At 37.2% G+C, this 25,932-nt stretch overlaps 1 protein-coding gene across 4 annotated transcripts in view; it reads left to right on the top strand.

Moving 5' to 3' along the window:
• Window positions 1-16,123: 16,123 nt before the first annotated feature.
• Window positions 16,124-25,932, top strand: part of FAM135A (family with sequence similarity 135 member A) — a 47,810-nt gene continuing 38,001 nt past the window's right edge. For 3 of the 4 annotated variants that reach the window (XM_068403975.1, XM_068403959.1, XM_068403950.1), the window contains exons 1-4: window positions 16,124-16,255; window positions 18,918-18,995; window positions 21,212-21,261; window positions 23,005-23,160. In XM_068403975.1, the coding sequence (XP_068260076.1) occupies window positions 16,213-16,255; window positions 18,918-18,995; window positions 21,212-21,261; window positions 23,005-23,160 (327 nt within the window). In that variant the 5' untranslated portion in view covers window positions 16,124-16,212. The remainder of the gene's footprint in view (window positions 16,256-18,917; window positions 18,996-21,211; window positions 21,262-23,004; window positions 23,161-25,932) is intronic. The other variant, XM_068403968.1, reaches the window with a different exon arrangement.

Below are 25,932 nucleotides of genomic sequence, written 5' to 3'. Positions count from 1 at the left end.
TAGTCCTATCACTAGTTGCCTGGGAGAAGAGGCCGACTCCCACTCCACTACAACCTCCCTTCAGGTAATTGTAGAGTGTGACAAGGTCTCCCCTCCGCCTTTTCTTCTCCAGGCTAAACAATTGCAGTTCCCCCACCTGCTCCCCATAGGACATACCCTCTAGACCTTTCACCAGCTTTGTGCCCTCCTCTGGACTCTCTCCACCATCTCAATGTCTTTCTTGAAGTGAGGGGCCCAGAACTGGACACAGTACTCGAGGTGCGGCCTCACCAGTGCCGAGCACAGGGGGACAATTACTTCCCCAGTCCTGCTGGCCACACTATTCCTGATACACACCAGGATGCTGTTGGCCTTCTTGGCCACCTGGGCACACTGCTGGCTCATGTTCAGCCGGCTGTCCACCAATACCCCCAGGTCCTTTTCCACCAGGCCGCTTTCCAACCACTCTTCCTCCAGCCTGTAGCGCTGCATGGGGTTGTAATGGCCGTGGGGTTGTAATGACCAAAGAGTAGGACCCAGCACTTGGCCTTGTTGAACTTCATGCCATTGGTCTCGGCCCATCTATCTAGCCTGTCCAGATCCCTCTGCAGAGCCTTCCTACCCTCAGGCAGATCAGCACTCCCACTCAACTTAGTGTCGTCTGCGAATTTACTGAGGGTGCACTCGATACCCTCATCCAGATCATCAGTAAAGATATTAAACAGGACTGGGCCCAATACTGAGCCCTCGGGGACACCACTAGTGACCGGATGCCAACTGGGTGGTTTTTCAAGTAAATGCTCATGCAGCATCTCTGTAAAAGCACATACACTTTTTTATGCATGAGATTTTTTTTTTTAATAATGGTTGTCCTTTTTATGACTGCATTTGCACACATTACTGCCTGCGGTTCCATGTGAGGGCATTAAAAAGTCAAATAACCATTACTTCCTACATTTCCTTTGTTGTTGGTAGCAAGACAGATTCCAGTTATAGCTAAACCTACTTTTTATTCAGACTATAAATGATGTTTTTCAACAAATGTGATGAAAATAAACTTACTTACACCCATCTAAATTATGATCCCAGTGAAAAAAGAAACCTGTCAAATTTTCCTGTGTGGGAAAGCATTTTCTGGCACATGTCAGGTTTTGAATCCTCAAGATTTTAATGCTGCTCGATGGAGAAGATGTAATCCGTCATACAGGATTGGCACTAGAGGTCTCCTCTGCCTACAGGAGAGCAGTACTTCTAACTACCTTTTTCAGAAGACCTTTTCCTACAAGGTCTGTAGTAAGGACACTAAGCTCCAGATGTCCTTGAACCTTTCAATAGCATGGTGATGGATTTGCATGTGGTTATACTGAGGACCAAATGAGATAAATGGACATCAGCAAAAACACACATTTATTTACTGAAGGAAGACTGCATAGACTGGGGTTGACAGAAATCTCCTGGATATTTATAAGCTCTCTGTTGATGACGTTGGCTCTGCTTGTGTATGCTGTCTCAGTAAACATCTCAAATATTTAGGCTCACTCACACATTGTGAAGCAAATGCAAAGGTATCTCTTGGGGGATGGATGTGGAACTGTTTCAGGACAAAGCTTTTAAGCAGCGCAACCAAAGCAAGAGGTCTGGTGTTCATCCTCTACCTCATGTCTGTGGCCAAGATAAGTAAGGTAAATGCTGGAAGCATTTAGAGAAGGAGAGGTGGTCAAATTTTCAGAGGTAGTGTTGTAGATTGTGTTTTTTTCCTTCAAGTCTATGACATTGGAAATTTAATAGAAACGGGAAGATGCTGCCTTTCAAAGAAGCAGGCAAATCACCTGTTGAGAACTGTCTTGCCTGTGTACATGCAGGAATGTCTTCCTGAGTTTAGACTCGGGAAAGCCAGGAGCTGGAATATACTCTATTCACAGATGTCTCTCCAACATGTTTTGTGTACCAGCTCCCAACCGTATGCACTTCTTGCTATGTTGCCTTTCGGTCACCATGTTGTAAATTGCTGAACCCTGTTTTATAGATTTTCTTTAACCTCTGGGATCATAGACTGATTCGGGGTAGAAGGGATAGTAGCGTGTCATATAGTCCACCCTCCCCTCGTGCTGAAAGCAGGGTCAGCACTCGATCCAAACCACGTTGCCTGGAGCTCTGTCCCCTCAGGTCTTGAAAGCCTCCATGGGTGGAGATTCCACAACTTATCTGGACAATCTGTTCCAATGCTTAAGTATCCTTAAGTCTTAGTTTGCTCAGTCTCCCTTTGGAGACTGTCCTTCAAATCACTCTTACATCAGCAATGTGAACCTCTAGCAGTCGTAACCTACTCATTGTCGTGACAGAATGGTGCTAAAGACTCACTCAAAATCTTTTCTTCGTGTGGTGTCAGACCTTCATCCAACTGTCTGTCTGCTGTTCATCCCAGATCTGTTCCCTGCGCTGTAGTGACTCACCTTAAAGACTACTTCGTTAGCTGCTGTTGTAGCCTAGGCTTTTAAAATGCCAAACCGTAGTTGTATCATCGAAGATGATCCAAATGCATTTTGCTGAATTATCAGGTGGTGGTTGTAAACATCATGGCATTATCTGTTCAGGGTAATTTAGCAACTACTGCATGTCAGGTTCTTGCTTCTGATCCATTTTTTAGTGCATTTTTATCATCATTACAGTTCTTGATGATATTTCTGTTGTTTTATTCTCTGTTTAGTGAAACTATCAGTTTCAGCTATCCTGCTTCAGCTAATGGAGCAAAAGGTAGCAAAAGGTCCTTACACTGATGGATGCTGCTGTTTTCACAGGTGATTAACGTGTGTTCTTACAGTATACCACCTTTCTGCATACCATTGGTTCTGTTCTTCAAAGCAGGGAGAGTAGCTTTAAAGCTTCTTCATGAAAATATTTCTGACTTCTTTGTTATCTGAACATTGCAGCCCTTAATAATGGGAAAATGGTGTTTTCCTCATTTAATGCAGTCAAAAGACAGATTAAGGGACAGGTTATAACACAGATTTTTTCAAATTATTATTCAAAAATCTTCACAAAAAAATCACTACTCGTCTAAGCTTTAAGAACCCCAGTACTTTTCCGGAATGGAATGCTAATTGCAAAGCTTGATCTATTTTCTTTTTTTGATACTTCTGCTCTGGAAACCAGTTTTACATAAATCTTGAAATGAACATAGAGCCCCTGTCTCTTTTATCAGTAACACATTTTTCCAGGTTGCTGCCAGAGTCAGGACTTGAGAAGGACCCAAACTGGTGCAGGGTGAGTTTCAGTATTCCTCTGTCACATTTCTGGGGCTACAGGTGCGTGTCAGAGAAGATGCGCTGTACCAAGTTTGGGCATGTGAATCTTACTGACTTTGCTTTAGCACAGGCCACGCCACCGAAATGTTTGTGCCGTGATCTCTGTTCCTGTGGGCTTCAGGAAGGCATTTCAGTATGGACATACTGATGGACCCAGACTGTTACGCCCTCTGAAAAGTTGTAGTACTAAGTCTGTAACTGCTGATTAAATCTGCACGTGCCACCTCTTGGAAGATGCCGGACTGGGGTTTGAAAGCTTTGGGAGACCCAAGCTACTTCATCTGTTTGGGTGCATTTGCTGTACCATTGGTGGCATGTTCTGTAGCACTCTTGTTGTCTGGGTTTTTCTGCTACCCAGGACGCCTTCATTCGCTTGTTACATAAGATAATGGAGAGTTGATTATATTCAGATCTTATTGACAGAGTATTTTAAGGATATTTGGGATAATTGATAGGCAAGTGATAGGCAAGTAACAAGTCCTTGATACTGAATTGTTGCATGGAGGCCCAAGCAGATACAGTAGAATAGATCAGGTTTATGGGTCAGTAGTTGTGTGTATGAGAACTAAACAGTGTTTATGGCACAGTTGGGAAATACTTGAATGTGACTTGTTTTTGTTTGGTTTTGTTTTTTAAATAGAAGAAGCGTTGCAACACAAATTGATTAATGAGCTGAACGAGAGGTGGAGGGAAGATGAGGAAGGCAGGGCTTGGAGGGAAGAGGGTGATGAGGTGTGATGCATTTTTTTTTTATTTCTTTTTAAAATTTGCTGTCAAATGAGGAAAGTATATCTTAACTTTGGAAAGCATTTCCTTATTTTATGTATTACAAATGTAATTCCTTTGTGAATAAGGTACCCTATTTCAGTATCATAGCTCTTCATTTGCAGATAGGTCCTTAATATATACGGCATTTAAAGACGACTGGCAGTGAATAATTTGGGTAAATACTGTGTGGGATGTTGGGGTTTTTTTATTTAAATATCTTGATGCAGTTAAATAAATGTTTCAAAGATCTAGGCACAGGATTTTGAATTAATATTTACATATTTGCCCTGAGCTGAACTACTACAGGATTTTATTATCTAGATTAACAGGTGAACCTGTTAGTTTTATGTTATAAACCGCTTAAAGTATAAATCTGCTGAAAATCGAAGCCATCTGTCGCTAACAATACACCTTCATCTTCCCATTAGCCCAAATTAAAATACATCAGACAGGTAAAGGGTTTACGGGGTAAAGGGTAGAATATTCTGCTTTTGATTAATTGCTAGCAAGTAGTAATAGGAAAAGGAAGGATGTCCTGACAGCCTTTTTGTTTCACAAATTGCGTTCTAAGCACAAACAATTCCATTGATTGCTTTCTTTGAGGCCCAGATTGTAAATAGTCACTTAATGGCATCTTTAGGACAAATGAGTCTTATTCCATTAAGTGATAGGAGTATCACATTGCACCTTTTTTCTGTTCAGTGCACAGTTTTTATTTTGTCTTTCCCTTTCATTTTGCCTTGTTATGGTCCTAATTCATTAATCTATCCGCATTGAGTAAAGTTCATAGAATCATAGCATGGTTTAGCTTGGAAGGGACCTTAAAGATCATCTAGTTCCAACCCCCCTGCCACAGGCAGGGACACCTTCCCACTAGACCAGGTTGCTCAAAGCCTCATCCAGCCTGGCCTTGAACACTGCCAGGGAGGGGACATCCACAACTTCTCCGGGCAAACTGTTCCAGTGTCTCACTACCCTCACAGTAAAGAATTTCTTCCTAGTATCTAATCTAAATCTACCCTCTTGCAGTTTAAAACCATTCCCTCTCATCCTATCACTACTTGCCCTTGTAAAAAGTCCCTCTCCTGCTTTCCTGTAGGCCCCCTTCAGGTACTGGACGGCTGCTAGAAGGTTTCCCCGGAGCCTTCTCTTCTCCAGGCTGAACAGCCCCAACTCTCTCAGCCTGTCTTCATAGGAGAGGTGCTCCAGCCCTCTGATCATCTTTGTGGCCCTCCTCTGGACTCGCTCCAACAGCTCCATGTCCTTCTTATGTTGGGGTCCCCAGAGCTGAACACAGTACTCCAGGTGGAGTCTCACCAGAGCGGAGTAGAAGGGAAGAATCACCTCCCTCAACCTGCTGGCCACGCTGGTTTTGATGCAGCCCAGGATACAGTTGGCCTTCTGGGCTGCAAGCGCACATTGCTGCTCATGTTGAGCTTCTCGTCAACCATCACCCCCAAGTCCTTCTCCTCAGGGCTGCTCTCAATCCGTTCTCCGCCCAGCCTGTATTTGTGCTTGGGATTGCCCCGACCCACATGTAGGACCTTGCACTTGGCCTTGTTGAACTTCATGCGGTTCACACAGGCCCAGCTCTCAAGCCTGTCAGTGTCCCTCTGAATGGCATCCCTTCCCTCCAGTGTGTCGACCACACCGCACAGCTTGGTGTCATTGGCAAACTTGCTGAGGGCGCACTCAATCCCACTGTCCATGTCGCCAACAAAGATGTTAAACAGGACCGGTCCCAATACTGATCCCTGAGGAACGCCAGTCGTTGTTAAGCCTTAGTTAAATTTATGCTCTGTAGAGCTGTCACATGGTTCTAAACATGAACTGAGAATGATGCAGATTTTTGACATTTTAAATTCTCAAAAAGGGACCCAGTTTGTTAGAAGATTATGGTGAGATGAAGTAAAATATCTGGCATATCTTTGAACTACTGAGGCACAATATTTAATATAAACCGCACCAATGATTTTGCATTCTTTTCTTAATACCTGAAGTAATAAGCATTATGCTCTGCCATCACAGCTTAGTCATTTGGTTCATGGGAGTATGCAGGTTGTTAGTGGTAGGGTGTCAGGCTCTTGATAAATGTTTACTGTGGATCCATAAAATGACAGTGTGAAACTGGGGCTGGTGGAATGTATCTTGTTGCTGAGGCTATTACACATTATAATGTATCACGTGTCCTCCGTATAGATGAAATAACTGATTGTATGATAGAAATCACATATATATAATTATACACACATTATAACGTATCACGTGTCCTCAGTATAGATGAAATGAGTAACTGATTGTATGTTAGGAGTCACATCTGACCCAGAAAAAAGGAACTCATTAGTGTACTAGGTTGCATCCTCCTGGATTAATGTTGAGAGGTCTCTCTTAATCTCCTCAGTTCCTTACACTCTTAGAGAAGACGACAGTGAAAGCTTAATGTTACATTCATTTTTTTTAATCCAATACAAAATGAATTCATTTACTGTTTATGAATCAGTTAAGAAGTGTATATGGAATCATGTTTGACCTGTGGGTTTCTAAAAACAAAATATATAATTATTAGTTTGCAATAGGTTCACTTTAATTTGATTTTTAAAAGGTAGGAATCATTTTGCTGTCATCTCTTATCTCTAGCAGTATCACTCGTCCATAAAATGTCTTCTGTTATAAAGCATTCTGTGACATATAGTTTTGACCAGACTAAAGTTGACTTTTTAATTTTGTGAAAGGATTAACTTAAGAATTTTTTTATTGGTTGATTGTTAGGCTAGTACACAGTTGCATCGGTTGCTAGCGAAGTCCTGGATGGTCAGCTTTAGTTGAAGTGTCAGAAGCCAAAATCAGAACAACACAATAGATTAGAGTAGTTTGGATTTGGATGGTGGGGGTGATGAAGATCAGCCATAAGACTGAGTGGAATGCAAAGGGTAAATTGCATCCTCATAAGGGCATTTAAGACCATGCTTTTGCCTAAAAAGGCATTTTTGTCTTCCTGCTCTCTATGTGTGAATGTTCTTGCTCCCTCCCTTTCATTGGTGTTAGTGTTTGTGGGGCTGTGTGGTAGGTCACATCAGCTCACTGGGAAGCTGAAGTTAAACCCTTCAAACAAAAAAAAATGATCTAAAATGGGATGAGATGGAGAGAACGTTTCATCTAAGTGTATTTATGGGTGCTTGTGTCTTGTAAAGAGTTCCATAAAATCAGCATGGGTGACAGTTAGGGATTTTGTAGATGAAAATCAAAGTTGGAAACAGTATGGAGCTGAATAGGATTAAAAACTGTTTAAAGATGGGGGCAGAGATGCAGAAAAAGTAGACTTTTGTGTTGTTTTTTTTTAAATTTTAGGCTTTAAGCCTGCAGTACCTGCCTTTGATAGCATAAAGGCAATAGTACTATGTCTTAACACTGCAAGTACTGTCATATTTTGCTTAATGTGATCCTTTATTTGCACTTTTTAATATCTGGTGGCTACAAGCAATGTAGAGAGTGTCTGGTAAGCAGTGTGTTTTCTGGGAGTCCTGGTGGGGGGCGTGTTGCAGTTTCACAAATAGCTCCTTCAGCAGTAGAACTGGCTATAGCAGTCGTGTAGATGTGCTACATGGTAGATCCTTCTGAGATGGTTGTCGTATAGCTGACAATCCTGGTTTTTCATTCATATCAGTTCTCCAGTGTAGTTTACCATGTGTCTCCATAAATATTTGCCCCAACACTGTGGGGCATGGGAAGACTAGCTCTGTGTTGAGACTTCCTTCTTTTATTCACGTTTGGGTGCCGCTCTGGTTAATGATTAAGAAAAAAACCCAACAGGATGAAGAGTCAAAATGAGACAGTTTTAAGCTTCGTAGACTTCCTTGCCCTGTTCCTCCTCCCCACTCTTCCATCCTACCTTTGTGATTGTATGTAACTGTATATGATAAATGAAATGTACTGTACTGCATGTGTTGCAAATCACTGTCTTTTGCTTTAGCTTTTACCAGATTCGTGCATCTATGAAAATTCCTCCAAGAATTCCCCACAAATTAGAAGCTAGCTTGTTACATGCAACTGGTAAGTGCAAAAACTTTCAGTAAATGAGGTCATTATGTTGCTTTGCTAATTAAGGGAGCATGCTTTTTGTCTTATATTGCTATAACTAGTATAAAAGTGTTTTTAATTGTGTTACTAACACAATAAAAATATAAGTTGTTTCATGATGACCTGCTGAAAAACTAGGTTGCTCTTAGCAATGAGACTTAAAAGTTCATTACTTTTGTTTTACTGTTTTTCCTCTGTGAATTCCCTTTGCTGGTAGCAAAATGTGGTGATTCCTTTATATTAGTATCTTCAGTTTTTTCCACTGATCTGCTCCGTCTTCTCCGTGTTTCAGACTAAGATGACCAAGGGCAGATCTCATTTAAGTAGATATCCTCAAAGTAGTGGAGGACTTCAGATACAGATCCTTACACAGATTGCTAAGCCATTTTTTTCCAAAAGGAAGACCCTGAAAGGATCTGGTCTTGCTGTTTTCAAACTTTCTCTCTTGCTGTCTAGTGGCAAAGTTGAAAATTGATTTAACTTCCTGAACAGAATTACCCACACCCTCATCTTTTTTTCTTTTTTTTTAACCTAGTTTCTTTGTCCAGGCAAACTGAATGCGAAGAAACCTGTTAGTGCACTCCTAATTCTGTGAAACCCACACGTCAGCATGCTGTAAAAATGTCAAAAGCAAAAAATAAAGTTTTTAAATGCCAGGTGGAATTCTTGGAATTGCAAGGAAGAAGAACCTACTACAGTCTGAGAAAATGTGATATGAGATTACTAAAACCTGCATTTTTGAGGCTATTTTAAAAGTAACTGAGTAGAGCAACAATGTATATGCTAAATTTTAGTCATGCTTCCTGAGTCTTTCTTGGATTTGTGTGAAATAAATAAATAATTCTTATGAACCAAGGTTACTCCACTTCAAAGGCAAAGTTTAGTGTGGTATAGGGAATTCAGCTCGGCTAAACTGATTCTTTAGTAAACAATAGTCTTTTAATAGTGTCACTCAATGATATGTTTAATATTGCTGAAAAAAAAAAGGTTTTCCATTTCATGCTTTATTTTAGAATGGTCTTCAGTTATTTTTTCAGAAAGCTGCAATCTTGTTAGTAAATTGTGATGTACATGTTAGCTTCTTTGTCTCTCATTACTAAGCATAAAGGATGTAAATGTTAAGACTGCAATTTGACGTGAATTTAGATCAGCAGTGCTGTCAAAAAAAAATCAGCCCATAATTCCCCCTTGCCACTCCTTATGTTCATATTGCTCTGTGCTCTGTTGACACAAGTGTCTGATTTGCCCGGGAACTCAACTGGGGAACTCATTCAGCTGACAAGCAGGCATTTTACAAGAAACCAATCCCCTCTAAACCCAAAAACTGGGGTCTTTTTTAGATCAGTCTCTCTGGTTTATCAGGTAGTTACAATAATGTTTGTGCCACAACAAAGCGGAGGGAAGGGTACAAGCTGGTCAACGGAAAGGTGTTAGTTTGTCCTTAGTGTGGATATGATAGCGCTTCGTCTTGCTGAGGACGTCTGCCTTCCATTTGTTTCAGCTGCTTGCTTAATTTAGCAGAGCTGGACACTGTAGCTCTAACTCACAGCTCTCCTGCTCAAGGTGGTAGAATAGCTGATGGCAGTTACTGACACTGCTGTTATTTGTAGAAAATAGCTGCTATTAGGCTACATGTGGACTAGCACTTAGAGGGTTGACCCACTATCTGAAAGTGTCTGTTGCTTGTTGACCATAGAGGAGGCTGGACAGGAGCCCACAACTCTCACTCTTGAGAATGATGTCCTGTGTTGGTCAGGTACATCTTCCTATACTTTTCTATCTACCTCTTGTTCTGTCTTTCTCATACTTATCTGTTCTAAATCCTATTCCCTTTGACAGTGTCATGATTTTCCCACTCCAGTCCAAGTCATTTTGCCAACTTCTAGCTCTCCCTAGCCTCTGCACAACTCACCTGCAGTTTTCTTACCTTTGCTGTGTTTTCCTCTCTCCCACAGACTGTTTGATCTGTGTCTTCCTTTTATTTCCTCAAGTCAAATATACAGTCTCAGTTTTTCCCTTCTTCCAGTTCCTTTGCATCTCCTTCCAGCTCTTCATGAGGTCCCATAATAATTTAAATCCAGTTTTCTTCCATTTCTATTTCCCACGTCCTTTAGCAGTTCACTAGAATTGCTTGGGACCCAGAACGAGTGTCATTACAGATGTGGTAGGGCAAGCCACTTGCTTTAGCTCCAGCCTTGTGAAGGTCTCCGGGCATTCTTGTAATTAGAAGGGAGATATATTCATGCTCTAGAAGGTTAAAAGGAAACCATACGTAATTCTAGCCTGTATGACGGTTGTTTCAGATCTGAAGCTGTTCTGAATTCCTCCTTCTATTAGAAACTCGTGGCTGGTTTTCAGAAAAAAAAAAAAAAGGAAAAAAAAAGCCTGTTAGGAATGAGATGTCCATTTTTACAACGCAAGAATAAATTAATTCCCCCCTATTTTTTCCCCTCCATTGCTGAGATGGCTTTTTGTGTGGATAGAAACCTAGAAATAGTCTTGGCCAGTCAATGCATAGTTAACTTAACTTAAAAAATAGTAGTTCTGCCTTGTTGACTTCACATTTGTGAGACCTTGCTCCCCATGTAGATGTGGCTCAGCCTTTTCCTGGTGTCAGTTTTTCCTCTTCGACTCCTCTCTCTCACTTCTGAGGGTGCCGTTTCATGTTACACTGAAGTCAGCAGAACTGAGGGCTGTAACTCAGAGTTCGTTGCTGCATAGGAAGTGGGACCTCAGCCACGTGTCTCTCTAACTTCTTTTGTATCAGACTGGAGTGGGAGATCCCTCTTGCTGATGCTGTGCGGTTATATCAGATTACATGTCGTGTGAAACCATACCTGCTCTGACCTTCACCTGTAACAGATGACACGGATGGATATAAGCTGAAAGGGGCATTATATATAGGGGAATTACTCTTTAATGATTTAGAGTTTGTAGGCATTTTGTCCAGGACACCTAAATTGATGATGTGCATGGAAGCATTTCAGCAAAAAACAGTATTTTTACTTGTTTCTAGTTTCTGAAGGGAAGTTGAGCTAAGATGTTATGAAGATTGTAGAGTGGAAATATTTGCTAGGTGCAGTGATTTTCTATGAGAGGTCTCTAGAATTTAAAAAAAAATGTTTTGCACTCCCATTTACACAATTTCTAAGACTTCGTGTTTTGGAAGAGGTTAATGTTACTGAGCCTGCTTGTAGAGGAGTGATAAGAAAGTGTCGGCATTTCTTTTACTTTTGTTCTTCCAAGTTCTATCTTCTTTTCTGTGTTGTTTCACAGGATAGTGTCCGTCATGGTATTTTCTGTGTGATAATCCATTGCTATTATGCTAAATACTTCCTCAATAACTATTTTAAACCATTCCCTTTCTCATTTCTTCTACAAGTCTTTCAACATTTTTTTGGCAAAGGATTCGCTAACCATTTATTACGCTTTTCTGAACTCTTTTTGATGAGCAGCCTCTGGATTGAAAGCAGAAGTGTTATATTGAATGAGAAGTGTAAGGTTCAGGTGATATACTTGGAACTGGTCTGGTCAGAGCAGTATGCAAAGATCTGGAAGGAAAGAATGAACCACCTCTGTTCTTGATTAATTCAGTGGAGTAGTATATGTCATTTAACCTCTTTGCCTCATCTGTAGATAATTAAGAGTTCTCAGTGTGGTTAAACCTTGCAAATCAATATGAATGCTGGATGAAACAAGACAGATTTCAGGATTTTTATCAGAATTTTTGATGCCTAGAATGTCTTACTCCAATTTAGAACAAAGCAAAAATTCTTCAGTCTAGAACTTATATTAAAAGCACATTACATTAAAAATATTCATACAGCATTTCTTTGAAACAAAATGCGCTCCTTCAAACTCCAGCAGTTGCTGACTGAAACGGAAACTGCTGATTTTGTTGGTGTTACAGTTTTAATAGTGGTCATGAAACTGATAGGAATGATAGTTCCACGTATTAGCTGCTCCAGGGTTTCCAGATTCTAGGCCATTTATATCAATACTTGTTTCTCTTTTCAGGTGCAGATCTTGCCTTTCCTGCTTCAATCCATGACAATATAGTTTGCAGTAAAACATTTCAGATTCTTTACAAAAATGAGGAAGTTTCTGTGAACGACGTGATGATTTTCAAAATAAAAATGCTGTTAGATGAGAGGAAGGTAATCTGCCATTCAACTTCACTGTATTCAAATAATTAAGTCTTCGTTATGTACAATTTGGATTAGTATAAATAAGGGACCTGAAAAGATTTCATGCTTCTGCAATTTGTTTTTAGATTGAGGAGTCTCTTAATGAAATGAATTTTCTGCTAACATTAGATCTACACTTCACGGATACAGACTATTCGTAAGTTTAAATAAAGAAGATTTTATTAAAGCAACAATATATGTTAACTTTTTAAACTGATTAAATCCATACTATATCTAGACGTAGTGTGTTCATATTAGATGTATATGAGGGCAAAAAGAAATCCAACACTGAAGTCTGTTAAGACTTCATAACTGGTTTGTCTCATTCCGGGTTTTTTTTTCATGTTTTTTTTCCTGGGGGAGATGTCGTTGCATTCCAGTATAGACCTGTGCTAAATTGCTATCTGCATCAGTTATTAATAACTTCCACTTTAAATATGATTGTTCTAATTGTATGTTGTTTTGTTTTAATTCCTTTTTAGACCAGATGACCTGAGCACACTACAGCCAATTAGCAGCCGAACTTTAAAGTTGCACTTTAACTTACACCGAGGCCTTCATCATTACGTCAATGTTATGTTTGATTACTTCCACCTTTCTGTCATATCGGTTATAGTCCATGCTTCTTTGGTTGCTCTGCATCAGCCATTGATAAGGTAATCACTTGTTAATAAAATGCAAATAGATTATTGAGTGTCCAAATGGAAATGTTACAAAAATAGAGTACTTAGGAAGGAGTTAAATCTATGGCAAATATAGTTTTCTTTATGATGATTTTGGTATTCAGAGCCCAAAGGGATGAGAAACTTCTTGTTTTCAAAGTTTTCTGGAACAAATTTTGAGGTTTTGGTTTTTTTTTAGAAATAAGAGTATGTAGTACAGAAGAGAGGTAATACCCAAGACCAGAGAAGAGGAGGAATGTATAAATATCTGTATTTATACATGTATATTTATATGTATAAATATTTATACATTTTCTTAATCAGGAAGATCTGCTGCTCACTCTAGCTAGTGACTGAAGTAGGTGCCATAAATACAAATAGGGCATCTTCTGTTAGCTATCTTCACAGTTTTCAGTTATTACTGTAATGGCAATGATGTCTGCAGATGATGCATTTACCATTTTCTAAAGTAAATGAAACTGGAGAATTTCATTTTCTCTTTAAAAAAGTTTTTGCCTAATTTTTACTGAAGGCTTTTTATTTCATTGACTTGTGTCACCCTTTGCAATCTCTGTTTACCTCGCTTCTCTGTTTCAAAAGTAAGTGTGAAAAAGGGCCATACAGTCAATCACACATACAAAGGGTTCTTTACATAGCTTTTTTTCAGCATCTCTATCTTTGCCTTCTTTCATGGTCTTCATATACACCATGCTACTTCCCCCAAGTTTCTTCATATTCAAATTCAGGCTGTGCCATAAATGTCCAAACCTTTAGCTTAAGGTATTCCCACTGCTTGTCCCTGTCTTCACATCACGGAGAGCTATGTCTCTATGTTAGACAGCTGTTCTGTGCAGTAGGACTGTGCTGGTTTGGAGGATTCAACTGGCTTTTTTTTTTTTTTTGGCTTTTTTTTTTTTCCCCTCCCAAGTTGGAACGTTTTGGTGATGTGTTTTAAGCGTGGTTATATAGTAACTGAACTGGCACATCTGAAGGGATGGCACAGCATTATTTGGGAGAGGAACAAGTAGTGAGGAGGTGGGAATTATCTTAAGCTAGTATTGTTGTTGAAGACTTTGTCTGATGAAATAATGCACTTAAAGTAGCAACACGTATGTAAAGTATAAGTTGTCACACAGTACCACAAGTGAAATTCAAGTGTTTTCTCTGTATTCATCCTGTAGCTGTAGGGTCGAACTTCATTGTGAGAAAAGGAAAAATAGGTTTTGTTACTAATTTTCAGCCAGAAATGTATTTGTCCCTGCTAACTTTTTAAAAGGTGGCAGAAAATCTGAGGTTTTTCATACAATTTTTCCTCTGTTTCTGGCTTTTCAAGTGATGATACGATAATGCTATTTAATTCTAAGCCTCAACTTGATATAGCTTGTGTAAGGAGATATCGAAACAAAACAGCAACTTTGATGCTGCTTCGATTGTCTTTAGAGTAGAATGTTAGTGGTGTCCATAAAATTATTTTAGGGATCCAAGTTGTCCTTTAAGTTAGTTTGGGGTGAGGAGAGGAAGAAACTTTCAAATTTAGTGTTTTATTTCATCTGGGCTAGCCCATATTGTAATACTTAGCAAATACTTTATAGTTGCTGGATCCATATCCTGCTTGCTTTTCTGGAGCATGTCTTTCTGAAAAACCTGAACATTGCAGACTTCACTCCCCTTCATCCTTCGAGCTTTGCTGGATGACAGTTTGTTCCTCTATTTGGGTCATGCTCACATTATTGGCATCCCTTCCTTTCCGAGGGGTCACTTTTTAAGTGTTTTCGTTTTCAGAGTAGCATCCAGGTTCTCCTTCTCTCGGGAACAACCAGTATTAACACTTTCCTTGAAAGAGAGGAGATAATTCCACTTGGTTACAGCCCTGGAATCCTGTACAATCTACTCGTTTTATTAATGTGTCATTGCTTATTTCTACCGATTATCTAAAAGTCCCCACTTTCTGCCTTCATTCATCTTCCATTAATTTTTCCTAGCTCTGTGTCCTCACAAGGCTACTGTTGCAGGATGCTCTGTTCTCCCAGGAGTTTCAGGATGGGCTTTCCTCCTCAGTAGGCAGAGGTCAGGCATCCCTTAGGAAAACAGCAATGGCAGTTTGTGTGACAGCTTTCCAACTGTTTGCTACTGCTTCACTTTTAGGAGGTGAAGTCCCCACAGCAAAGTTGGCAGAAAATTAATGCCTCTTAACTGTTACAGTTCAAAGATTATCTGCATCGCTTAAACTTTCAGGAATATTGTTTAAATTAGTTGAGGTTTGCATTGGAAATAATAAGTAAGAGCTTCCACAATCTCCTGGCACAGTCTGATGACTTTCATGGTGAGAGATGGCAACAGAACAGTTGAGGGTAATAATTTTCTTAAATTTCTCCACTGGCTGAGAGTACGCTTTGAAGAGAACCGCTTTAGAAGCACTACTCCCCTAGCGCAGCACCAGAGACTAACTGAGGTATCTGGGCCATCCTGAGGGGTTTTAAAAGGGCAGCCCACCATGCTACGAACTTCCAGGGTATTACTGACAGGTCCTTGTTTCTAACTACTTTTCAAGAAAAATCAAGAATTTGTTTTAACTGTAATAGATTTGTGACACTAGTACATCCAAATTATCAGTTCATTTGTGCTTTTTTGCAGTTTGTCCTCGGCCCAGTGAAGGAATACATGGTTGAACAGGAATGCACCAGCACAAAACAGGGACTCTGTGATTCCTTCTCTTGAAAGTGTGGTCTTTGGCAATAACTACACAAAACAGTTATCAGCAGATGTAAGAATATATCAGTATAACATTTTATTTTGTTGGGCCATGTGAATTTAATCTTTTCTGCAGGAATACTACTTGCTAAAGAATGAACTTTGTTAGACTTACTGTGGTGTGCCACATGATATGGGAAGTGAAAAAAATTGTTCCAAAACGCTATGTTACATGCCTCAGAAACATACAGATGGAAAGCTTACAATTTTCAGTGTCTAACTGTATTTTTAAGATATTACAATCCATTGAAAATCACAAAAATATGGATGAGGTTTGCGAAAAGAGGCAGTCTACCTTTTTTGTTATTCTGTTAACACTTCATTTATTGTACAAAATTAATATGTGCCTTATCTTTTTTCTTTTTTTTTTAGGGTTGCAGTTTTGTTGTTTCAGAGTCCTTTCTCAGCCATGCTTATAATTTTCACTATACGCTTTGTGCCAGTTTGCTGCTTGCTTTCAAAGGGTTACACAGCTATTTCATTATGATAACAAAGGAGCTCCCCTCTTCTCACCGAATTGAACTGGGTATGTTGAATTGAATAAAATGCATCACTTTCCTGTCAATGTTTATTAAGAATACCTCTCTTCTAGATTAAACTGGCATTAATTCCATACAACTTGTATATCTAAAATCTTTTTGCTTGAACTGAGCTGGAATTTAATAACTCAAGGAAAAAAATAAAAAAGAAACAAGTACTGTCATGTTACTAATAAAATGAGGAGATAACAGCCTGAATTTATGCAAATACATTTTTTCTTGTTGGTCTTGATTTGCCCTGTTATTTCAAATCACTGTGTTTAGTGGTGAGAAAGTTAGAGAAACTCTTAATCCAAGTAGCATGTTGCACTTGTTTGTTTCTTATAAGGAAACATTGTATATTTGTATAAAAATTTGAACTCTGAAAGCTTTGATTTGAGAAGAATATTACAATGGAAACTTATCTGAAAAAAAACCCAACAAGAAGAAATTGCTGCTGAGTCAGGTTGTCGTGTAACTTTTTAAACAGACTTAGTTACCTAAGAATCAGAAAAGATCTGAGTAGACAAGAACTGTTTCTATAAAACTGAGTAGTTAAAATATGCTTTCAGATAAGCTATTTCTTTAATAAAGTTAAAATTAAACTCTTACAGGAGAGCCTCATGGAAAGGAATTTAAGTTCTATGGCAGTGAAGACTTCTAGTAACTACATTTGATAAAAGTAACTGCGAAAATATTACGTGAAATGTAATGTATGGAAATGTCCATTACATTTCTGTAGAATGCAGGTATATTAGAGAGCCTAGCCTCAACTTGAGAAACTGGGAGAGTGGTGAAAGTAAAAAAGGAAAATACATTGGCATTATGAAGGATGAATTAGACTTTTTCCTCATCAAGCATATACCTTTTTAGTCATGTAAAGTTCTATTTAAATCAGAAAACTAGACCTTTTGGAATTTACATTGATTGTAGAGAACATTTCTTGATTTCTGTATTGTTTAATTTTACCAATGTCAAAACTAAGCATTATGAAACAATAAGGTTGGAAATTGAGATATGAAAACTGTTTTTAAAAGGTGATGTGGTCAATTAGTGATTCAAACAGAGAATGTTTCACTTGTATATCTTGGACTAGATATAATGAAGAAATTTTTTACAATGAGGGTGGTGAAGCACTGGAACAGGTTGCCCAGAGAGGTGGTAGATGTCCTATCCCTGGAAACATTCAAGGTCAGGTTGGCTGGGGCTCTGAGCAACCTGATCTAGTTGAAGATGGCCCTGCTCACTGCAGGGGGGTTGGACTAGATGACCTTCACAGGTCCCTTCCAACCCGAACTGTTCTACGGTTCCATGATTCTAAAATACAAACCTATTTTTTGAAATTTTTTTTTTTGAGGGAGAGAGTGCATTACAAACCTGTGCATAGAAAAATCCCAGAATCTGAGGCTTTTTCTTTATAGAAGCAAAAATACTGCTACAGTTATGGTGCAAAGAATATTTCTGTGTCCATTATCTTAATCTTGATATGGAGGGGAACACCCTATTAAAGGAACGACTCAACTCTTAGTCTTCCTTTTAAGGACAAAATGTACTTTTTCCCAAATAGAATCTGTTGGCACTGTTGTTGTAAGGATAGGCTTAGACTAAATCTTGATACTTAAATGTTTCAGATAGGACCTTCAGTTTCCCTAAAACATTCCTACAAAATATATGTGTAATAGAAAAGAAGCCATAAGCTTCAGTGGAACTTGAGTTAGACCTTTTGTCATTTCTGTGGGTAATTTAGCTTACCTTTAGTAATGCAAGCTTGAACAAAAATGCTCAGAATAAATATATGAAGAGAAAATTGCTACTTACATTTAACATTCATTGTACATATTCTGCTGACGGTTTGTTTCCTGTGGAGGTTTTTTTTGTCCTTTTTTTAAGTCTCTGCTAGAATTGCTTTTTCTTATTTGTAAACCTTTTTGTCATTTATTTCAGTTATTTTGTATATACATTGATTGGGACAATTGATATAACAAAAAGGACTAATAATGTAAATATTAATTATGCTCCTATTACTCACCTTTTGCTCACAAAAACACAACTAATGCCTACCATTAATGCTAATTTTTCTAAAATCCATCAACAGTAAAAAAAAAAGTTATTGTTTCTGTAATGTCTATAAAGAAATTGAAGCGCTCTGGACTTCACAAAGTACACGATTGTCATTTACTTTTTTTTTAATTTTTAAACTAAATGAACTGTTTTATAGTGGAGATTTTATGTGTGAAGTTTAAATGGGCATTGCAGAAGAGAATCTCAAGTCCTTTTTAAATCCCAGAATCGTCACTTTTTTGTTTTAAATTAAATTATTATCTCTTTAATTTTGTTTCTTCTGTTTGCTTTGCTGTTGCTCTGTCATATAATTTTGACACAAGACAGTGATTTTGGTGAAGCATGTGCAGACAACTGTTGGATTCAGTAACTGTAATTGAGCATTTAAGTATTATTGGTTTCAGGAAATAAATGCTAGCTTAATGTATATCACAAGTTACATCTAATCTAGAAACTACACTAAAATTATATGCTTTCATGTACTGATCTAACTGCACTAATTGCTAGGCTAGCAATAAGCTTTTTTACTAACTTTAAGGCAAATAATAAATCACAGATGAAAAAAAGGAGTGTAGTAACTAGTCATATGTGTGCAATCCCTATAACTAGCCAAGGCCAGCATGCAGGTCCTTTATGAACGCCTTCTCAGAAGAAAATATCCACGAACCCAGAGAGACGCCTACCTAGGTATGTTTTCAAAGCAGATGATACAACCCCTCAGATTTTTATTAATTTTTTATTAATAATACAAAATATTATGTTCTTATTAATAACACAAAATATTATATTCTTATTAATAATATAAAATATTATATTCTTTTGTAAACACGAACACTTCCACCATTCAGCCATAGTGAACGTATGTTGAACTCTGATGAAATCTGCAGAATTGAGCTACTCATTTCTAGGCTGACTATAGATAATAAAATAAGAAATTGTTACTGGTTTTTGGTTTAATGTGGTTCTGTTTTACTAAACAAAAATGATTGAAGAGTTCAGTCAGTTGTCACCATTTAAATAAAATAGCTAAAAATTATAATTTCATTTAATTCATCACAGACTCAATTTTTTAGATAATTAAAAACTAATACCTTTTCTTCCTGAGAAATCTTTCAGGTTGATTTTGATATCTCAAGGCTTGATTATTCCAAACACTACACAAAACATTCTCAAAGCTTAAGGTGCATTTGTCCACATCTAAATGGCCAGTTCTCCCTTTGGAGAGCGTCCATGTTGGCCTGATGCTGGACAAAAGACGACAGTGCTGTTTAAGCACAAGGAAGTTTGTGATGGGGAAAGAATAAAATGGCAGTTCAGTCTCTGAGTAGGTCACCAGCTTAATCATCTATAACTGTGTTTTGGTTTTGTTTTAAAAAGAAAACAAAACTAATTTTTAGCAGGGCCAGCAAAACTCCATCAGAAGTTTGCTGGGTGGACGTTACTGCTGTAGAATGTTAATATTTCATTTCCTTTTCTCTTGTATTGCCACTACTCTGTTTTTAGTTGTGGTTTTTTATTTGTAACATTGTAGTTTGGGATTTTCCGTAACGATTTTAGACTTCGGAGTTTTAAATGTTGTTCAAAGCCTATTCTCAATTGCAGTGTGACAGACAAGATAAATAATCAGTATTGTGTCCCAAAAATAGTATCATATCTTAAACTGTTTTCATATATTTTAGTAATAATTATCAAGTACTGTTCAGCTAATATAGGTGTATGTAGGTTCTTTCAAAAACATTTTCTAAACTTGTTTCTGAGAACTTCATGCATTTTTGCAATTTGCATATTTTCTCAGAACTTTGAGTTGTGTTAGTTAATTTGTTTGGCATTAAGTTTAAACCTAAGTATAATGGATGCAATTAGTTGAAAATCAATATATACTTACCAAATCTAGGTGGTATCATTCGAAGACAAGCTGAGTAAATACACTGTTGTCATTCTGTAAACCTACGTTAATTATCCGTATCCTAAATTTATTATTGTGGGTTTCAAGGCATGTTTTGTTGGTGTATGCTTTCAAGAAACATTATGGTTTTTTTCCTTAATACTGAGTTTCAAAAATGAATTTAAATATAAATATTTGTTACAGACAATTTTAGGGTTCCTTTGTTACTGGTACCTCAGATGTAGAAGGAAATCAAAACATAGTACTAAATTATTATTTAATTGATCAGGTTTCCTTGAGTAGAGTAGGAATGATTAACAAGGAAAAACATCTTATGTGAAGGAATAAATTGGTTTTATTTATAAATAAGTCATTCAAGGTTCAGATCCAGTTTAAGCTGCCGTACCATGGAAGACTGATTTGCTCTTAACATTGAGCTATTGACAGAAAGATCCATTAAAGAACAGTTTTATTTGACTAAAATATCATTTCCTCAGACAATTAAAGAATTGTGTTTATATTCATGTAGCTTGCAAATCAGGTAAATAATATACCTGTAGAAAAATAGTATTGAAATAAGGTATCTCTAGAAAATCTGAGGTAGAAGAGGAATTGTATTACCTTGGTTGTGAACGATGACATTGCTGCAGAATAGCTGAGCAGCTCTCAATGGATAATCTGCAAACTGTATCATCTAAATTACAGTATTTTCAAGTATAATTTTGAATGGAAAATTGGTATCCTTGACAAGGTATCATGATAAGTGATCATGATGCTCAATTGCCAACTTTTTTTTTATTGTATTCTGTCCTCAATCTTGGAAATTACTAAGAAATTATTTTAATGGGAGTTTATAATTTACTTGATTTAAAGTTGATTGTGGCACTAAATATGGCTTCAAGTTTTATTTGATGGGTTCTTTCCATTTAATGTTTTAAAATTGTTTTGTGAGATAATTGGTTTTACTCTGCAGCTTGGAAAGTACATTTTTCATGGATATGTCCTCTCATCTTTCCAGAAAACATAGATGTAGAAGTTCGTCTTACAGAATTGTGTGAAGAAGTAAAGGTACAATTTTTTTTCATGTATTAAATAAGTGAAATAACTATAAAAGTAGAGTATGCTAATTTCATGTGCTACTTGGGAATAAACTGTTTATTTCAGTGATAACATCCTGTATATTTTTTGCCAATGCTTAATTCAACTCTTCCTCATTCAAAAAGAAACTGCTCAGCTGACTCCAAAGCTTAACTATTAATCTGGTGGGTCGGCATATCAGTAGCAGCCATGGTAACTTTTGTATGTCATGAAACTGAAGATTATAGAAAGGTGTATTACTTGTATCAAAAAATCAAAATCACATTTTGAATTTTCTGCATTTATAATTTGAATTCTTTGTTTTTGATGGTATCAAATAACAATGTTAGCAGATCAAGCAGTAGTAAGTTGTACCAAAGCAGATTTTCCAAGTCATCCCCTCATCTGGTAGGACTTGTTCTGATGCTATCTCCTCCTCCTGTTTTCTGTGCATTCTCAAGGAAATACTGTCTACTTCAGATTACCTAGATTTGTCTCCCCAACTCTCTCCTTAGTCAGAACTAGCCCCAGCTGAATAGCTAATTTCATTGTCACGGCAAAGTTTAAAGCACAGGTTTTAAAACTTTTTTGAAAGATTGTCCATGCTTTGCTGCTTAGTGGGCCATCTGCCCGGCTTTTGCAGAACAGTAGGCTTACCTTTCATTGCTGTAGTACTAGTATAACTGCAAAGAAATGTAATACTGGCTTTAAAAGGATATCATTTGTGTAACTGGAGGCAGAGCCAGCACAGTTAGCTCTCTATGAGCAACTAATAAGCTTGCTTTATATATTAAAAGGTTTTTTACATTTACATAGCTTCTGTGAATTCTTTAGTTTCTCCCTCACCTTGCTGAAGTATGTTTAGATTTTTTCCTTTTTCTTCTTTCTGTTCCTTTGTGCAGTTCTCATCAAAAATTCTTTGTCCTCTTATTTCCACTCTTGCCTGCTAAATTGGTGTTTCAGTATTTGCAATCCTTTTTTCTACTTGCTCGTTAATATTACTAGAGCTGAGTCTTTACTATCTTTACTTCTTAAACCCTTTGCCTCAGTGCCTTATGTGCCTGCAGTTAGTTTCTGAAAAATTACGTTTTTGTAAAATGGCAGGGAACATAAGCCTAGCAGTCTACATTTGACTTGTGTGGACTATATCACAGGATTATAGTACATTGCTAAGAAAGAAAAACTTGTTTCACACTGAATTTGTCTTTGTGCGATCTGGTTCTAGGAAGCCTATACTGTAACACTGCTTCCTGATTATGTTTAAAGTGTATGTAGATACATAGCATCATATAAATGTTATTGTGAGTTGTGACTATTCTGAAATGGAGATGTCTTTATTAAATTTTTACAGTTGTATCAAATTTGGACTAACATACTAAGTATCGATTTTCTGTTTTCTAATTCCTGATTCCTGTTCCTTTCAGGCACCCTACATTTTTTCATAGTAGAAAATACAGCAGTTGCGACTCATAGTTGTGGTTGCCATAAAGAGAATTGTTGCTTTAATTTAAGATCAGGAGTCCTAATTCCAAAAGACAACTTTAAAGCAATGTGAAATAATCTGTTAGTGTTGTAACATAGATTAATTTAATTCTCATACTTAGGCAAAACAGTTCTCATTTGGAAGTTACTTTTTAAATTGAAATTCTTACTAGGATAAAGTACATTTTTTTTACTCTTTGTACTTCTATAGTGTCATCTGTTAAGTGTGTAAATATTTTTTCCTAACTTCAGAAAATGGAAAATCCTGATGAACTGGCAGAACTTATAAATATGAATCTTGCTCAGCTTTGCTCACTTCTAATGGCTCTCTGGGGGCAATTTCTGGAGGTCATTACCTTACAAGAGGAGGTTACAGCCTTGCTAGCACAAGAGCATCACACGTTAAGGGTAAGTATTGACTCTGGTGTTAGGAACTCTGGCATGTTCTACTCTTACTGGAACACATTGTTATGGAAATATGTATTAAAATGAGACTCCAGATTCTATTTTTTCTAGTTTTATTTGGGAAAGTTGTTGGAATCATAAAGGGCGGTGTTGTATTGCATTTGTTAGCTTGCGTATCAAGTTGTTAGAACTTATTATTGGAATATAATACATAAAATGCATTATTTATATATAGGAACCAACTAATTCATTGATCTTTTGAATACGAAATGCAGTTCAGAAGGCAAATTGCCATCTGTGGAATAAGATGTATTTGTGTGGAATGATGTATTTTTCTGCAGGAGTCATGCCTAGTGCCCACCCTGCATTTCGCTTCCCTACTGCATTTAGGCTGCCTGCTTACATCATAAACCAAAATGTACTTTCTTTCTGAATTAAGACTTTATAACATTCATAAGCTTTGAAAAGGCTCTTAAGTGGGATTTTAAAAAAGAAGAGATGTGTTGGAAATGATCTGGCATGTGAGTATGTGTGTATATGTATAAAAATATATATATAGTGAGTACCTACACACACAGTTGATCCGTGTATGTGAGATACAGTTGTTGTGGGGTTTCTACATGCAAAACCACAGCAATGCTGGTTCTCACAGTGAAATATTTTGAAATATGAACTAAAGCATTACCCTTACTTTCTAATAAATATATTTTTCCCTCCCATATTTTGTGGCCAAGGATTTGAAGAAGCCTAACATTTTAAATGTTTTGGAGAGTAAGATTCATTAAAACCAAATAAACAATGACACCCACCACCCCTACTCAGCAAACACACAGCTTGATCTTCAGCTGGCTGGCATCTTTACTGTCTGACATGAAAATCTGTACATTTATCTCACAGGCACATTATAGAATAGGTCATTCTAAGAGATTATCTGGAGGTGCTTCTTGTAAAACCATTTGCAGAGAGCCTGTTAGAAGGTCTAGTTAATGAGAATACATGTTATCAGTGCTTTGTAATAGTGACAACCCAAAACAAAGACTGTTTTAAGGCTTTAGTTCTCAGATATTTCATTTGTCTCACTAGCATTTCTGTCACTTGCATCAAAACCCTTTTTGTTTTGGTTCTGGAGGGGAAGCTGATTATGAAGGATACTTGGACTGTGGTCTTATGTACAGACTTGATAAATCACATTGTTTAATGAGGGAATCATGGTTGTGGAAATGGCCTATTTTGGAGAATAAATGGAATCTTTCAGAAGGAGAACAAGGCTTATTTGTTAGACATGCTAGCCATAGGAAAGTGTGATCATTTTACTGGCTATCTATGAATCTTTCATACCTTTCTGTGCTTTTCATATAAATTCTAGAATCCTTCAGGTTAACTGGTGGAAGGTATGAAATGAGAATACTGTTTCACTTAATCTGCACTTGCATTGAACTGCTGGTATGTTAGTGTTTGTACAAGTATATATTTAATAAAAACAAAATAAGTATTAATATTTTTATTTTTACTGCTCCAGTGTTTAAAAAAAAATAAAAGATACTGCTATTGAGATGTACTTAGCTTCTTAAATGTGATTTTTAAAAAAATCTCTGATTCTTTCTAGCTCTTAAATACCCCAAGAATTTAATTTTACTGTGATTATTCTAGGAAATAAAAAGCAAAGTAGTTTATTATAGTATGTGAATTGAGATATTTTGCATATTAGAAGTATTTCTGTGATGCTTTCCAGTTTTCACAAAATTTGAATAGCAGTTCCCTTCCTCCCTCCTTATTTCTTTTCAAAAACAGTATCATTTGATTTCATGCCTGCGTTTTTTCCCTTTCCAGGTGCTGTTAAGCTCACTTCTTTTGTTATCTGTCGCTATGCATAAATAAACTTGTTTCAAGCACCACATCATATTTAATTTTTGCTTTTTTTAAATAAGAAAAAAGCAAATTATTCTTTAATAAAAGCTGTAGAAATACTCTTTTCTGGAGGTATGAATCCACACTTGCAGCATAGTGGTGTGGGGATAAAGAATCTTACATAGTGCTCGGTGTAGCTTGCTAGTGTGGGACACCGAGTCTCTAAAACGTAGGAGTTTTCTAAATTGAGCTCAGAGATGACCCTTGTTATAAAAAGTTGAGCTTATTTTAGTTTTGAAAGAAGTGGCTAATTGCTATTTCTTATTGAGTTCTGCAGTTACTGTGTAGTACATTATGTACCCAAACATTGAAGACTGAAGAAGAGATGCAGGACATGGGTAATCTTAAATTTACCTTTTCATTTAGAGCCTGATAGTGAAGAGCAAGTAGGCTGACCCTGAAATTTGAATAATATGGCATCAAAAAATTCCACTGGAGCCAAGTTACAGAGAACCAGGAATGTGTTGTTACTGAATTTTGCAAGCACTAATTTGCAAATGTAATGCTTGTTTTCTGTACTCCAAGATATGAAGAGCTGGTGCCTATTTGCAAAGTATTTATGTAATTAAAATATATGTAAAAAGTTGTAGACCAGAAGCCAGCAATCCATAAATTCAGTAAACCTTTAAATTAAAAAGAGATGGCAAATTTGAGCCTTGACATTTTTAAGAGCATGTTTGGTTGTTGATTTTGGATCCTATTTTGCAGTGCTTAGTATAATAATTTGTGATTTGTATTAATAATCTCTTGAGAATTTATATTCTGAGGATTCATGTAAACTTCTTTTGGGAAACCTGTAATGATCAAGTTTCACTAGAGGCATTATTGGCACAAGTCAAATGATGCAGACTTTCTAGTTAGTGAATT

The sequence above is a fragment of the Nyctibius grandis genome, chromosome 1, assembly GCF_013368605.1.
Source record: "Nyctibius grandis isolate bNycGra1 chromosome 1, bNycGra1.pri, whole genome shotgun sequence".
Taxonomy (NCBI): domain Eukaryota; kingdom Metazoa; phylum Chordata; class Aves; order Nyctibiiformes; family Nyctibiidae; genus Nyctibius; species Nyctibius grandis.
The sequence above is the reverse complement of the archived record's forward strand: the minus strand, read 5'-3'. Positions and strand labels throughout refer to the sequence as shown.